At 53.3% G+C, this 15,841-nt stretch overlaps 1 protein-coding gene across 1 annotated transcript in view; it reads right to left on the bottom strand.

The window, feature by feature from the left end:
• Positions 1-2,567: 2,567 nt before the first annotated feature.
• The window catches only part of Sptb (spectrin beta, erythrocytic), a 135,751-nt gene continuing 122,477 nt past the window's right edge, over positions 2,568-15,841 (bottom strand). The window contains exons 33-36 of the mRNA XM_023701488.1: positions 9,543-9,805; positions 5,645-5,818; positions 5,391-5,433; positions 2,568-5,309 (exon numbers count right to left, since the gene is read on the bottom strand). Of these exons, the coding sequence (XP_023557256.1) occupies positions 5,142-5,309; positions 5,391-5,433; positions 5,645-5,818; positions 9,543-9,805 (648 nt within the window). The 3' untranslated portion in view covers positions 2,568-5,141. The remainder of the gene's footprint in view (positions 5,310-5,390; positions 5,434-5,644; positions 5,819-9,542; positions 9,806-15,841) is intronic.

Here is a 15,841-nt window from a genome sequence, read left to right as displayed (position 1 = left end):
GCTGGGGGATTGAACTGCGGTCCCTGTGCTTTGCTTGGCTTAGTTTGCTCTAAGTAGGTGCTTTAGACCACTGAGCCATCTCACCAGCCCTCTCATTATAGTTTTGATCATGGCTTTAAAGACATTCATGAAAGAGGACTTGAAGTGGGAAGAGGCCAGGTATAGTGGCCCGTCCCTCTAATCCCGGCACTTGGGAGGCTGAGGCAGGATTGTGAGGAGTTTGAGATCAACGCCAGCTTGAACTGCATAGCGAGACCAAAAGACCAAAATAAGCAAAAACCAAAAAAAAAAAAAAAAGGTGACAAGAATGATGGGAAAAGTACACATGTTTGAAGCAAGGGACAGTATTTTGAAAGGGATTAATAGTAACACATCTTTTATGGTAATTTTTAAAAATGTATTTGGTGCAGGGTCTACAGGATCTCACTATGTAGATTGGACTTAGTGGTGATCCTCCTGTTTTCAGCCCCCTCAATCACGGGGGTTACAGGCGTGGGCCACCATGCCCAGTTTCAATTTTGTCTCAGTGTGCCCTGGGAGTAGGGGCAGGGCAGGCACAGCATGGTGCGGATTGAACCCTGGCCCCTGCACTCTGCCTAAGCAGTATTTTTTTTTTTTTTAATGAATTTAGGACAGGATCTACAGTGTGTACAGGGTCTCACTATGTAGATTGGACTCACAGTGATTCTCCTGTTTTCAGTCTCCCAAGAGCTGGGATTACAGATCCATGCCGCCATGCCCAGAATCAATCGCCATCTCGGCGTGCTCCACCAGTGGGGCCGGCACAGCAGGCCGGAGATAGAACTCCGGCCCGTGAATGCTACCAAAGCAGGTGCTTTATAGTCTGCTGAGCTATCTGAGCTGCCCCTGTCTAAGCAGTATTGCAATAATTTTTATTATTTTTTTATTTAGTACAGGATCTACAATAGGGTCTCACTGCATAGATCGGACACAATGATTACGTAGTGAATCACGTAGTGATTCGCCTGTGTTCAGCCTCCTAAGAGCTGGGATTACAGGCAGGTGCCACCACACCTTGTCTCAATCACAGTCTCAACCCACCCCAGGGGTGGGGCCAGCACAGCACACCAGGGATTGAACCCAGCCACCGTACTCTGCCTAAGCAGGCACTTTAGCCCACTGAGCTATCTGGCCAGCCCTGTAATATTTTTTTTTTAAATTAAACATTTAATTGTATATTTTTGATTACCTGTTCCAGCACTCCTGGAATTTAATCTTCAGTTCTAACAGGGGAGAAAAATCTGTGATTCAAGAGGGCCAGGAATGCTTCTTTGTTTCTGACTGGGCTTTCTCTGTGGCAGACCAGCCTTGTAGTAGCTGGTTCAGGTGGCAGGCCCTGGTGGTAGGGTGGTCTGATAAGTTTCCCTGCAGCTCCGCAGGTCAGGGGCTCTGTGGCGTCTCCTTCCTAGGAGGACAGACTCAGCCTGAAATATCCGCTGAGCCTCGGAAGTCAGGAAGGATTGCAGGTGAGTGGCAGTCCCTTGTGCAGAAGCAGTGTGGTAGGGCTAGGGATATAGCTCAGCAGCACAAGTGCCTGCCTGGCAAGTGCAAGGTCCTGAGTTTGAGTCCCAGTACCAAGAAGGAAGGAGCAGTGTGGCAGAGCTGGCCTGTGTGCTACTAGCTTTTTTTTTTTTTTTTTGAGAAAAGATTTCACTGTTGTCTAGACTGGCTTTGAACTCAATACATAGCTCAGGCTGGTCTAAAACTCAGGACCCTCCTGTCTCAGGGTACAATGACAGGCAGGTGCCATCTTGCTCAGCTTTGCCCTGCATCTTCTGTGCTCACAGGCACTGGGAACACCTGGCTCCTACCATCACATCTTGGGACATGGTGCTGGGTACCACAAGCACATTAGGCAGGTGGCCCAGATTCTTGTCCTAGCCTTGCAACTAGTCAGCTGAGGTACTCCACCCATGCCATGCCCTTTCTTCATCTATAGACAAGTGACTGCTTTCACCCCCCCAATTCTTCTGGGGACCAACCCTCTCCCCTGTCACCTCCCCACCCCCCACCCAGTGTGTCTGAAGACTGGCACAGGGCAGCCATCATCACTGGCTACCCCTTCAGATCCCCTGGGAGCCCCTTGAAGCTAGGCAGTGCCTGCGACACATCCAGGTCACATGAAAACTGCGCTTCTGCAGATGGGTCAGAAGACCATGAGGGCTGCTATCTCTGTCCGGAGCTCCCAGGGCAAAGGCCTGGCCTGATCTTTGGCAGTGATTTTGCCTAGCAGCAGGCCCTCAGCTTGACTGGCACAGAGGATGGAGTTTGGGCCTTGGGCAGGACTCAGGCTTGTGTAGCCACAAAGTCCTAAGACTCCTGGAAACAAGCCAGAGTCTGGCTGTCAGTCTCCTGGTGTCAGACCTTGAGGCCCTGTTCAGAGAGAAACACTGTTCAAATAAGAATCAGACCTAAGGGGCCGGGGAGATAACTCAGTAGAATAAGCGCCAAGCAAGCGCAAGGGCCTGAATTCAATCCCCAGTTCCGCAAAAAAAAAAAAAAAAAAAAAAAAGAAAGAAAGAAAAAAAGAAAGAAACAGACCTACATAGAGCATTATTGATTTATTAGAAAAACTAGTAAATGAGTGTCCTCTGGTTGGTGGAAGCACGTTTGAGCAGGTGGAGGACAAGCCCAGCCGACCTCAGGGCCAGCTCCAGATGACATGGTCTGTCCGACAGGGGTGCATTCCTCTGTGGTCACCTCCTCTTTCGCATCCTCCCTGAGCTTGCTTGACCAAGGGACCAAGCCACATGGCTTGCTGGCCTCATCCTCTGGATTCCTGCCTCCTCCCGTGGAGGAAGGGGACCCAGAACCAGCCTAGGGGACCTGGCTGTGCTTCCATAGACAGACAGGAGTGGGGTAGAGGGAAGCCGAGCCCGACACAGGCCTCCCGTAGGGTACACGAGCTGGAGGTAGGTGGGGCAGAGAGCCCCAGGTGCCTCCAGTTCTGCCCTCAGCCAGAGTCAGCTGAGGCCAGAGCTGAAGGGAAGGAGAGAGGGATGGAGGACCGCCTGACCATGCCCGGAGGAGCTTCCTCTAGCCTGCTCAGGGAGGAAGCCCGTTTTGCTGGTGTGACTGGAGCTGTGCCAACCTAGTTAGGAATACTGTAAGGAAAAGAATGGAGTAGAAAATGTAATGGGTGGGGGAGGGAGGACAGAAGGAAGGAGGGAAGAGGTGCCTTGCTGGGCACCAGGAAAGCCTGGCCCTACAGTGGCACAGGGTCTCCTGGGGATGGGCGCCTGCAGTGTCAGTCCAGTTGGTCGAGTGTCCTGGGGCCTGGGTGACGTGGGCAGGACGCGTGGGTAGCTGGCGGGAGGTGATGGGTCACATGCAGCTGGTTGCCCTTGCCCAATCTGGGGACTTGGGGTGGTGAATTCCTAGCTCTTCACTGAAGCTCAGTCTCCAATTGAGCTCCAATTCATTGGAGCTCCGTGGCGTCACCTGCTGGAAATGCCTCACCTGAGGTGCTGCCTGGGCACACTTGGAGGGGTGGGAGGCCCTTGTGCCTTGGCTCCCTAAGATTGGCCAGGGGAACGGTCTCCTGCCTGAGGCATGGACATGCTCCCCAAAGCACGGGGGTGTGCCGTCACCCCCCTGCCTCTTGCTCTGGTTTCCCTGGCTGGACAGGGGCTGGTGAATGCTACCAGCTAGGTTCCCTGTAGAAGCCCAGGGCCACAGGTCCTATAGTCGAGGCCAGATAAAGACCTTGGCTATGCAGGTGAAACACCGCTGTGGGATCTTCCTTTGTGTGCTTCCTGTCCGCTGGAGCTGGGGTCACTGGCAGCGTCAGGGCTGCATGCCAGGCTAGTAGTCAGGGCTCTTGAGAGGCCTCATAATGGTGCCTCCCCCTGTGGCTTGTCCTTTAGCTTCACCAAATTCATCCCCCCAGCCCAGGTACCTTCTCCTGAGGAGGCCACAGAAACTGGCCGCGGGCCTTGGGGAACGCTTGTGGCCTCACTTGGAGAACACACCAGCTGCCCCCCATGTGGCCCTTCTTGGCTGTGGCTGCTAGAGAAAGCTACACTGCCTTCAGAGTACAGTGACAGGGGACGTCTGTGTAGAGCCCAGGTCAGTACTAAGGGGTCTGGATGGTCCCCCTTCCAAAAGCATGAGGACATCTCTCCCTGGGGACAGACTGAAGCATCCCTTCTGGTGCCTGGATACAGGGGTTAGATGTCTGGTGATCTCTGCATGTGATCCCCAGAAGCCTAGGCCAGGCCTGCAGGACAAGGTCCTGATCAAGAAGGGCTCCGGCCCCAGCATCTACTGCTGTCACGATAGATGCATGATGGTGGCAATACCCAGGTATGGCCATGGGTGCCACACCAGGTGGTAATTCTGCTCTCTGCCCAGTCAGTACCCCTGGGTTAGCAGCTGCAGACAGGCAGGGCACAGCAGGCATTTGCTCTGGGAGGCTTTAATCCTGCGCTGGGGTACCCAACTTGTATCAGGGCCTACACTGCTCCCTGGGGGCCCTGCCTCTGCTGGCCTTTGCTGGTTTGGCTGCTACTGGGTGTGGCCGGAGGCAGAGCCTTCGGCAGTGTTGGGACCTGTCTGGCCCCTCCTCTCCTTCTGAGCCCTGAGCCCAAACTCTTAACTGGGGCTTCTGGAGGAATGGTTTGCGAGCTGCTGGTTCTTCCTCCATCCACGGTGCTGGGGCAGCAGGAGGCTCTTCCCTCTGGACACTCTAAATGGGGGCAGGGGCTCTGCCCCACGGGGAGTTAGGGGCACACAGGCCCTGGAGCAAGTACGCTCTGAGAGGCTCAGTAGGGAGGCCTGCATCTCTCCTTGTTCCCTCAGTCCCTAGCAGCACCCTGTCTGTCCCTCCGAGACAGGTCGGTTGCCCCAAGTCCCTCTTCCCTTCTTCTTTCTCTGGCCATGACTGGTTGGGCATAACCCCAAGCAAGGCTTGCTGGGGAGTGGGCAGCTCGAGGAGCCCGGTGGCCTGCTCCAGCTTTGGGGGGCAGGGAGACCCCGGCTGGGCGAGGCGGGCGTGCTGGCCGGTGTGCTGGCCGGCGGCGGCTTAGTGCAGCAGCCCGTGGGCGGGCGGAGCAGGACAGGCGCAGGCGGGGAGGACGGGCCGGGTCCCTGCGCGTCCCCACCTGCGGGGCCGCCCACGGCTACTTCTTCTTGGGGAAGAAGCTGAATCTCTTCTCTTTGTCCTTCTTGCCGAGGCTGACGTCGGGGGCCGTGAGGGAGGGCAGGGGCAGACTCTGGGTCTTGACGCGGATGCTCTGGGACTCGCTGATAGCCGTGCTCACGCCCTGCAGCCAGGACAGCATCTCCTCCTGTGGGGCGCAGAGTCAGGACCGCCCGGCCGCGGAGGAGTCCGCAGCTGCCCCTCCTAGGGCTGGATCCCGGGCACTCACCTCGTCCCTGCCGTGGAACAGCCACTCGCTGCCGTTGCTGAGCCTAGGAGGACAAAGGGCTTCCCGTCACGGGCTTGCACTCTGACCTTTCCTGGCAGAGGCAAGCTGAGATCCAGCCACCCCCGAGCCTATCTATCCCTTGGCTGCGTGAGCCGCACAGCTCTTTCAGGGAGGCCAGAGCCTGCAGATTTGGAACCTGGGCCTCTGCCTGGCCACTGTGCCTGCGGCTGGAAGGCCCCGGCCAGGAGGCCCACCTCAGTTTGAAGACGTGCTTCTTCTTCTTGTAGTTGGCTGCCACCTCGCAGATGGCATGCCTCAGGGCCAGGGGTTCCTCTCCGTGGTAGGGCACCCCTAGAGCCAGGTTCTTGGCATCCTTGTAGAAGGTCAGCTCGCTGTTCCTGAGCACGCAGTAGAGGTTGTTCCACGACCTGTGAGACAGGGACAGCAGGCCACTCAGACCAGATCATGCTTCACAATCAGATCCTATGGCTTTGAGACTGTTTTTTTTTTTTTTTTTTATTGTTTCATTTTTGCCCTCATAAAGAATGAGATACTGTTGTTGTTTAAAGCCAGACATGGGCACTTTGCACCTGTAATCCTAGAGCTCTGGGAGGCTGAGGTAGAAGCATCGCAAGTTTTAAGCCCTGTTTGGGCTACTTAATGCCTTAGCAAGATCCTGTCTCAACATAAAAAGTGGGGGGCTCGCAGGTTAGCTCAGTTGTTTAAAGTGCCTGCTTGGGCAGAGTCAGTCAGGTGCAGGGGACCACAGTTCAATCCCCAGCTCTACAATCTCACCAGACCCACCCTTAAGGCAGCCTGAGCAACCAAAAAAGAAAAGTTAAAAAGAAAAGAAAATCCTCAACATAAAAAATGAAAAAGCTCTGGGTTGAATCCCAATATCGGAAAGCAGAGGGAGGGGGTGGATACAAAAACAATCTGCACGTTATTTTCCTTTTTTTTTTTTTTCCCTCTGCACATAGGTAATATCAGGTTACACTGCATGTTTTGTGTGTGTGGGTGTGTGCGTGTGTGTGTGTGTGTGTGTGTATGTTGCTTGGGCATGCATAGCCCGTGTTCTACTATTGAGCTACACCTCCAGTTCTGTATTTTATATCTTTGTTTTTTCTTCTTTTCTTTTTGCGACTGTCCTGGGGATTAAATCCAGGCATGCTCTTATCATGGAGCTATATTTTATTTTTACTTTTTTAAAATTTAAGATAGGCTGAGGAGATGGCTCAGTGGGATAAACACTTCCCTGGCAAGTGCAGGGGCCTGAGTTCAATCCCCGGTTCTAAAAAAAAAAAAAAAAGCTAAAATGCGGGCCAGCAAGTATAGGGACCTCGGTTCGATCCCCAGTACTGCATGCTGAGTTGGCCCCAAGCTATGCCTACCACCGAAACTGGGTGTGGTGGTACACACTGGTAATCCCAGCATGCGGGGAGACTGAGACAGCAGGATCACTATGAGTCTGAGCTGCGTAGTGAGACTTTTACCAAATACATAAATAAAAGATTTTTTTAAAAATTTAAAAAATTTTTTAAAAAATTGGTCCAGGGAGATGGTTCAGTAAAATAAGTGCTTCCCTGGCAAGTGCAAGGGTCTGAGTTCAATCCCCAGTTCTGCCAAAAATAAATAAATAAATTTTTAAAAAATTAATTAATTAATTAATAAAAATTACAATAGAGTGTAGGTTGCCAAGGTGTCCAGGCTGGCTTTGAATTTGTGATCATCCTGCCTTAGCTTTCGGAGTGGAACCAAAGCCGGTGGGGCCACACTGGGACGCAGCGCAGACTGCTTTCAAGCTTCACACTATGACTGCTTATTTATTTTTTATTTTATTTTATTTTATTCTGTGGAACCAGGGATTGAACTCAGACCCTTGCACTTGCTAGGGAAGCACTTATTCCACTGAGCCATCTCCCCGGCGCTATGAGTGCTTATTTATATAAGAGCCTTTCATGTCTCTAGCTATGTTATGGTGGCAGCCTCAAGGTCCTGGATCCATTCAAAATGGCTAGCTTGGGCCGGGGAGATGGCTCAGTAGAATAAGCATTTTCCTGGCAAGTGCAAGGGTCTGAGTTCAATGGTGGTTCCGCAAACAAAACAAAACAAAAACAGCTAGCTTTCCGGGTCAGTTGTGGGAAGGAGTCACGTGGTGCAGGACCTGAGGAATGAGCTGGGTGAGGGCATTCTAAGCCTGCATTCCCATTGGATGGCACTTGGCCCCAGTATTCACTGTATTTTTTTTTTTTTTTTTTGTATTTTAGGGAAGGGTCTACATAGTGTTCAGGGTCTCGCCACTAGATCGCGCTCGTAGTGATCCACCTGTTTACAGCCTTCCAGGAGCTGGGATTACAGTTGCGCACCACCAAGCCCAGTCTCAATTGCTGTCTCAGCATGGCTCCGGGGTGGGGCCAGCACAGCAGGCCTGGGAATTGAACCCCTGGACCCTGTGCCTGCTCTGAGGCGCTTTATCACTGTATTTTTTATCACACCTCATGAAGACACTCATGAAAGAGGACTCCAGAGCCACTTCAAAAAGTGACAGAATGATGAGATTGGTGTGTTGGAAACAAAGGAGAATGTTTCACTTCATTTGGTTTTGGTTTTTGGAGACAGGGTTTCGCTGTGTACCTCAGACTGGCCTCAAGCTCACTTTGTAGCCCAGGCTGGCCTCCTAGAGGGGATTTTCCTGCCTCAGCCTCCCGAGTGCTGGGATTATAGGCATTTGTTACCACATCTGGCTTATATATTTAAATCATCCCATCTCCTCAAGTATTTCTTAAAATTAATTTAAAATGGGCTGGTGAGATGGCTCAGTGGTCTAAAGCACCTACTTAGAACAACTCAGCTAAAGCACAGGGACCGCGGTTCAACCCCCCAGCACCACATGCCAGCCAGCCCCGCCCCCTGGTGGGCTGAGCTGGCCACACACACACACACACACACACACACAAATAAATTTTAAAAAATTTAAAAAAATTAATTTAAAATGATTTCCTATCACACAGGCACACAATACTTTTATTGGGGGACCTTATAACACTGGAAAATTTATACATAATTTAAATAGCAATGTGATGAATATTTTTATTTATAAATCTTTGGCTATAATTCTGTTCTTACCTTTATATACATTTCTAGGAAAAGAATGGCAGTCATTTATTTATTTATTTATTATTATTTTTTTTTTATTGTTTTTTGTGGTACCAGGGATTGAACTCAGGACCCTGTGCTTGCCAGGCAAGCACTTATTCTACTGAACTAGTGCCCCCCCTTTAAAATGTATTGGTACAGGGTCTCACTACACAGCTCAGACCCGTAGTGATCCTCCTGTTTTCGGCCTCCCCAATGCTGGGATTACAGGTGTGCGCCACCACGCCTGAACCCCGTGCTGGCTCAGCACGCCCAGGGTGTGGGGCCCGCATGGCATGTGGCCCCTGTGCTTGCCTAAGCAAGTGCTTAGTCTACTGAGCTATCTTGCTGGCCCTGAAAGGATGCAGCCTTAAGGCAAACACTTTAAACAATTTTTCAAAGTACTTCTACAGGCAGTAGATATTTGATTCTCACTACAGAACTGTGAACTGAACCGAACAGGGTTTGGTTTGGGTGATGATTGTGATTTTTGTTTTACTGACAAATGCCCAGTCCACTGACTCGGTACTTTGTTGTTATTATTATTATTATTTTTTAATGTTTTGGTACCAGGGATCGAACTCAGGACCTTGCGCTTGCCAGGCAGGCGCTGATGCCACTGAGCTATATCCCTAGCCCTGTCTCGGTACTTTGTAAAAAAACAGATTTGCAGAAATCCAATCTTATACAGAAGGCATCAAGGCCATGGCCAGCCTCACTTTTCTTCCATTTTACGGTGGAGAAAACTGAGGCGCAGATCAGCATAAGTGGGCTCGGACAAGCCCTAGTGTAACTGGGCCGTGAGCAGTGCCAAAGGCCCCACTCAGTGCTAGGCACAGAGGTGACTGGCCTCCACATGGGGATGGAGCTCAAGTGATGTGTGGGTGGCTCTGCCCATGACAGAACAGAGATAGGGCTTTTCCTGTCATGCCAAGTGGCCCCCAGCTGGCTCCGACTGCCCCAGAGCCCTCACGTGTCACTGAGGCTCTGCAGGTGCAGCCGCCCCTGCGCACACACCTGTTGGACGCCTTCTTGTTGGGCCCCTCCAGATCATGCTTGCGGCCCAGGTAGCCCTCCATCTGCACGCCATGCCCGTGGTCCAGCTGGGCCGGCAGCGTCGTGGGCTCATCGCCTTCACTCAGAGGCGTGTCCAGGGCCTTGAAGAGGGGCTCCGAGGCAGGCCCATCGTCTCCGATGGACTTGTCCTGCCCCCTGTCGTCATGCTGCCCTGGCAGGGGTGGTGGCTGCAGGTCCTGAGTCCATGACCGCACTTCTTCCCCCTGTTCAGGGGCACAGGGGAGGAGCGCACATTTCTGGGGGCTCATGCCTAGGGATGGCTTTCTTAGCAGGGCCCCACCTGGGCCTGCTCCCCTTGCTCGGCATGCCCCAGGCCTTCCCTGCCCTCTGTCCCTGTGCCCAGCTCCATCTCCAGCCCCTCCATCCACCCTTCCAAGTTAACATAGCAGCAAGGTTCCCAGAGCGAGCTCAGGGACCTGAGTTGTCACTGTACCCAGGGAGGTCCTGAGGAAGCAGGCAAAGCTCCGGCCCAGACCCTGCCTGTGCTTCTCCCACTTTCCAACTGCATGACTTGGGGGACCCCAGCAAGACTTCAGTGAAAGAAGGGGTCTGCTGCTGAGGCAAGTTCACAGGGCGCCAGTACTAGAGTATTGACTAGAGACTCTTCTGGTACCTTCCAATTGTGACCAAAGCCTTCCAGCTAAGGGAACCAGTCTGTCCCCCACTTTATAAAGGGAGACCTCAGCCCCGCATGGGTCTTAGTCAGCCTAACAGGCCCCTCCCTCCTCCACCATTCAGTGTGATTTATCATTGGGATAGGGAAGTGGTTTCTAGCCCTGGCTGCCTCAGATCTCAAGAGCTGTAGAAAAGTATTCTCAGGCTGCTTCCTGCAGCCGCTCTCCGGCCTGGAGGGCCTAGTGTGCTGCACTTCGCCTCTCCCACGCAGTAGGGCTGGAAGATCACTGGCACAAGCAGTCCCTGCCTTGGAGAAACACTCAGGCTTTTCCTCCTTGCAGAGGCTCAGGTGGCCCCACCAGGCTGAATGAGGGGCCCAAAGGAGCTGCTCGAACACGCGCAGGGATGTGGCATCTCCTTCTTCAGGGCCCACAATGGTCTGTGCTTGTGGCTGGTGTGACAGAAAATGTCAGCACAACAGATGGGAGTGGTGGGGGCAGCCGCCAAGGGCTAGGCAGGGCCTGGGTGGGTGGGAGCCCCAGGTGGCACGAGACCCAGGAAGGCAGCCACACTGCCAGCACTGTCCTCGGTGCCCCGCTGCTGGGGACAACACAGCGCAGAGCAGGAAGGCTCCCAAGCAGCCCTGGCAGACGCCAGACGCCAGACGCCCGAAGGGCCACCGAAGCAGACTGCCAGGAGGACAAGCATACTCCATGCAGCCAGGGGGCTCTCCCCTCCAGGCTCCAGCAACAGTGTGCAGGCCTAGGAGGTGGTTGAGGAGGAGGGCAGAGGCTCCAGGAAAGAGCCAGCTCCATTCTTTTCATAGTGCGCCCCCTAGACCATGGGCCAAAGCTACGGGAAAAAATGGGGGTGTCCAACTGAGAAAATTGTATGAGCTGATAGCTAAGAGCCTTACCAAGCTGCCCACACGGCCTCAAACTCGTGAGCCTCCTGCCTCAGCCTCTCACATAGCTGGGATTACAGACAGCCATGCCCAGCAGGGTGAATTTTAACAGCTGAAGTGACCTAGCTCTGCCCGAGTGGCGTTAAGGAATGTAAAGGGGGGACTCAGTGGAGAAGCCAGAGGGGAGAGGTGGGAAGAAGGGTCAGGCAAGGCTGGTCATGAATGGAACTCATTAGCAAACAGGCGGCAGTGGGGGTTCTCGATTTCATGTAAAGAAAGGTAATGTGGCTGGGAAGTTTAGAAGCCATTGATCTCGTCTGCTATTTTCTATGTGTAAAGAGAAATTCAATGTTCAGGGGAACCAAAGTCACACAATATGAATAAGAGCTGGGCACCGTTGCACACGGCTATGATCCCAGCATTCGGGAGGCTGAAGCAGGAAGATTCCTTTAGTTCCAGGCCAGCCTGGGCTATAAAACAAGACTCTTGTCTCAAAAACCAAAAAAATAGGTATAGGAGACAATTAGAAACATGCCCTCCAGAACTAGGCAGGCCTGAGCTTTTAAGCATCCTCAGGATGCTTATCTTGTCATTCTTTAGGGTTGCAACTGGGTACTCTCATCCCTCTGTACCCTGCAGTGTGTGGGTCTGAGCAGCCTGCATCTCCCGTCTTAGCTGTTGGCCCAAGCAGGACTGGAGGGAAGCCCCTGATGTGTATCTAGGGTAAAAGAGAAGCCAGCAAGTCCCCGAAGCTGCCTGGTGCTGCCGGCAGTGGGAGGTCACCAGTACCTCCTCCATCACCAGTACCTCCTCCACTGGTGGTTTGGAGCACTTCAAAGTGAAAGTGTGGGGCCAAGGAGATGGCTCAGTAGAATAAGTGCTTGCCTGGCAAGTGCAAAGGCCTGAGTTCAATCCCCGGTTCCGCAAAAAAAAAAAAAAAGAAAAGAAAAGAAAAAAGAAAAAGAAACAGTGTCTGCAGCTGCTGGCTCTGCTGTGATCCTTCACTCTGTGCCTACCCTGTCACTTCCCTTCCGGGGCCTTGCTTAGCAGTGGTCACGTGACCATGACAGGCTCAAATGTCCTCCAACCACAGGATTGGGTGCTTGGGCTGAGATACTGCAAGCTGGCCTCACTCACTCTCAGCTAGGATTCCAGAGTCGCCACAGTGGCACAGAAATGGCCTGAGGCCCCACAGGCCCTTTGCAAGGGCGTTTAGGGTGCGGCACCCAAGATGGTGAGGCACAAGTCTCTGCACAGGGTGTAGGACAATAGGTCCTAAAAATTCAGGACTGGACTTTCACAAAGAGCCCACAATCTCATAAAGAGAAGCCAGGCGTGGTGGGGCACACAGCGCATGATCTCGGTGTGCCGGAAGCAGGGGCAGGAAGATCAGAAATCTGAGATAACAGACCCTGTCTCAGCAACCCTGCCCCCAGAAAAGACTTTACGGAAGATTGAACCCACATGCACATCCAGATGGTCGAACCCTTTTCTGAAGCAAATCAGTTTTTAAAACATCGCTCTTGGGGTTCTGATGTACAGGGGGTGGGTCATGAGGCAGTGGAGAGCCTTGCTCCCCCAAGTAAATGGGAAGCAGTGTGTGGTGTGGAGATCTTTGCTTTGTAATTCATAAGTGATAAGGAGCTCTCCCAAGTGCCTTGGACAGACATGTGGCCATTCCTTTGGGAGGGTTATGCCAGCAGAATTGGCCAGGGGTGGGGGACTTGAAGCTAATGTGAGAACTCTGGAATTGTAGTTCTGGGAGGAGTCCTTAGGGTTATTGACCCAGCCCCTGCTGTCACTGATGGGAAAATCTGGCTCCAGCCCAGGGCTGCTGGGACCTCACAGTGGGTTAGCAGCAAAGCCTTTCCCACAGGACAGATGTGGCTCAGGGCTTCAGGGCTTGTAGAGAGGTCAGGCACCGAGGTAGCTGAGTGGCTGGGCAGGGACCTGTCCATGCCTGGGGTTTTGAACCTGCTGACAGTGACATGAAGCCCAGGTGCAGATGAACTAATTCCTGCCTCATTAGCAGCTGAGCCTCGATCCCAGCCAACAGCGGAGCCAGGGCCACACCGGCAGCAGAGCCAGTCTTGTCCAGTCCCAGGGGAAATAAACAGGAGAAGGAAGAGGTGACAGTGCTTCCTGCCACCCCTGGCAGCATGCTGCAGACTGAGTGGAGATCTGTTCTGCCCCTCAGAGCAGTGGACAGAGTGCCAGGAGCCATCATGTGGTGAGGTGTGGCCATAGGGACAGGCAGGGTCTGCCACCAGGCACCGAGTGGAGGAGAGGTTGGAGCCCCTCGCTGTCCTCCATGCTGTAAGGTAGAAACTATCAGCCACCCTGTGAGGATGTCACTCAAGGAGCTGGGGCTTCTTCAGGAGGAGGGGCTGGATGCTCAGTAGCTGTCTGCCTGTGCAGGGTGGCAAGGAGGCTGGCGCACAGCAGCTCCGAGGCCACGAGGGCAAGTGGCCAGCTGGGGCTGAGGTCTGCCAGGCTCTGCCATCTAGGGGGAATAGGGCAGGCTCAGAGAAGAGGGCATGCATGCGAGCTGCGAGGGTTGTGTCACACTGGTGATCTTGGCTGCTGCTTGAGGGACATCAACGGTGGCATGGACCCAGGACAGCCCTGTCAGACCCTACAGGATAAAGTTGAACAGAGGAGCCCAGGTGCTACTAATGGTAGGAGGATGGCAGCTTCGGGGTGTTGGCAGAGACCTGTGAGGTCAGGCAGGAGCCGTGTGAGCCCTGCTTTGTTGGGCAACTGGCTCAACCAAGCAGGAGAAGCAGGCAGAGGCCTGAGGGGCCCTTCCACAGAGGACGCTCAGCACGTGCACGGGCTGGCAAGGAGATGTGCAGGACCAGACCGGCAAGTTCTCTGGACTAAGGAGTTGAAGTGTATTTCCAGGATCAGCCAGCAGAGGGCAGAGGAGAGCACACAGAGACAACAGCCAAAATAACAGGGCTGGGACCACAGGGCCTCTGGAGGTTCTGGGGGTGCTCAGGGGACTTGGACACTTTCACAAGTGGAGGAACACGAACAACAGGGTCTTCTCTCCAGATAACACTGGTGAGAACTAGGCTTCCCCTGCGAGGCAGGTGGCCTGACCATAGCTAAACGATGATTATGCCCAGTGCATGCATACAAGGGGTCTCTAGGATGACTGGCTCTGGGAAGGCTGGCTTTGGAGGGGTCCAAACAGACACGTATGTCCTACCCATAGCCCACAGGGGGGCTGCTGACCAGCATGCTTGCTTATTTATTTGAGACAGGGTTTCTCTACGAGCACCAGGCTGGCTTCCTTGATCCTCCTGCCTCAGCCTCCCAAGTTCCGGGATTAAAAATGGGCACCACCACACCCAGCTTGGTCCTCTTCTTGAAAAACGTTACAATAAAAATTATAAATGGAGGTTTTGTTACTTATCTATATTCTGTGTATTATATAGTTTGTATGTGGCCCTAAATAAGCTGAGCTTGGCCATGCCTGGCAGAGGACGCTTCTTTTAAGAGAAGAGGGTGGAGGATGAATGAAGAGACTTCAATATCACCTCTAGGAGCCAGACACACCACCTACATTCTTTTTTCTTACCACCTACATTCTTTGTTCTAGTCCTCACAGCCACCCCACAAGGCTGATATGGTTGCTGCACATTTTACAGATGAGGAGGTCAGGTGGGGAGGTGTGAGTCGCCCTCTCACAGCCCCAGCATCAAGTGAAGGAAGGTGGAGGATGAGGTCTGTCTGACTCCATACTTAGGGCTTTTTCTCTACTAAGCTCTGCAGTGACAGAGGAGGGCCAGGATTGTCCCTCCAGAGGTGAGCGTCTATCTGATGGCTCATGGTCTAAACCAGAGGCACCCGGCTTACATAAGACACGTGGCCAATCCATGTACGCAGAGTGACCACATCAGGGCTGGAAGATGGAGAGCCCAAGGCCAGATGGGACTTGTCATCAAATGCTAGGTGGCCAGTCATTCTGGGGGACAGTGGGGTGGGCACAGTCAGCCACTGGCTAGCACATTTTTCTGGCCCCCAGCCTCTGCCATCCCAGCACTGTACTCTGGGTGAGCAGGGCTGTATAGGAGGGGTGGAAAGGCTGTTCAAAGCCAGCTGTATCCAAGAGGATCGCAGTTGGCTGAGCTGAAAGCAGCCAAAGAGATACAGAAATGAAGAGGTGGCAGTTTAGGGCAGTAGAGACAAATGCCCCACACAAGACAGCAGAGCGGGTACTGAGCTGGGGGAAAGGGCTGGGGAGGAGCAGAGGCTGGGGACTGTGACACACCTTCGAGGAGTCGGGTTGGGAGCCGGCTCTGGGTGCTGCAGCCCAAGGAATAGCTATCAGTCCAAGGGCAAGGGCACAGGAGGGGATGGCAGCAAAAGGGCACCAGGTAAAGTGGGCAAGGGTGAAGGGGAATGGCTGTTGCCAGGCTCCTCCAGACCAGAGGAAGGAGACCGTCATGCCCTCTGCTGTACAGTCTTCCTGGGTCCCTGTCCTGGAGGAGCAGGTGGCTGCTTAATCTCTCAGTGCCCTGGAGCCTGCCACTCTGCATTAGAAAGACCAGAAAGAAAAGATGCCAAGCCCTGCACACAGATCAGTACCCACACACCAAGATGGCACTCCAGACCCATTGTGAGATGCCTCCGACGTCTACTTAGTCTCATCCTGAGTCCACCAGTTTTTGGGGTGCTTGGGAACACAGCTTGAAAGAACAAACTTGGAAAG

Source organism: Octodon degus, unplaced genomic scaffold (assembly GCF_000260255.1).
Source record: "Octodon degus isolate 3935 unplaced genomic scaffold, OctDeg1.0 scaffold00007, whole genome shotgun sequence".
Taxonomy (NCBI): domain Eukaryota; kingdom Metazoa; phylum Chordata; class Mammalia; order Rodentia; family Octodontidae; genus Octodon; species Octodon degus.
The sequence above is the reverse complement of the archived record's forward strand: the minus strand, read 5'-3'. Positions and strand labels throughout refer to the sequence as shown.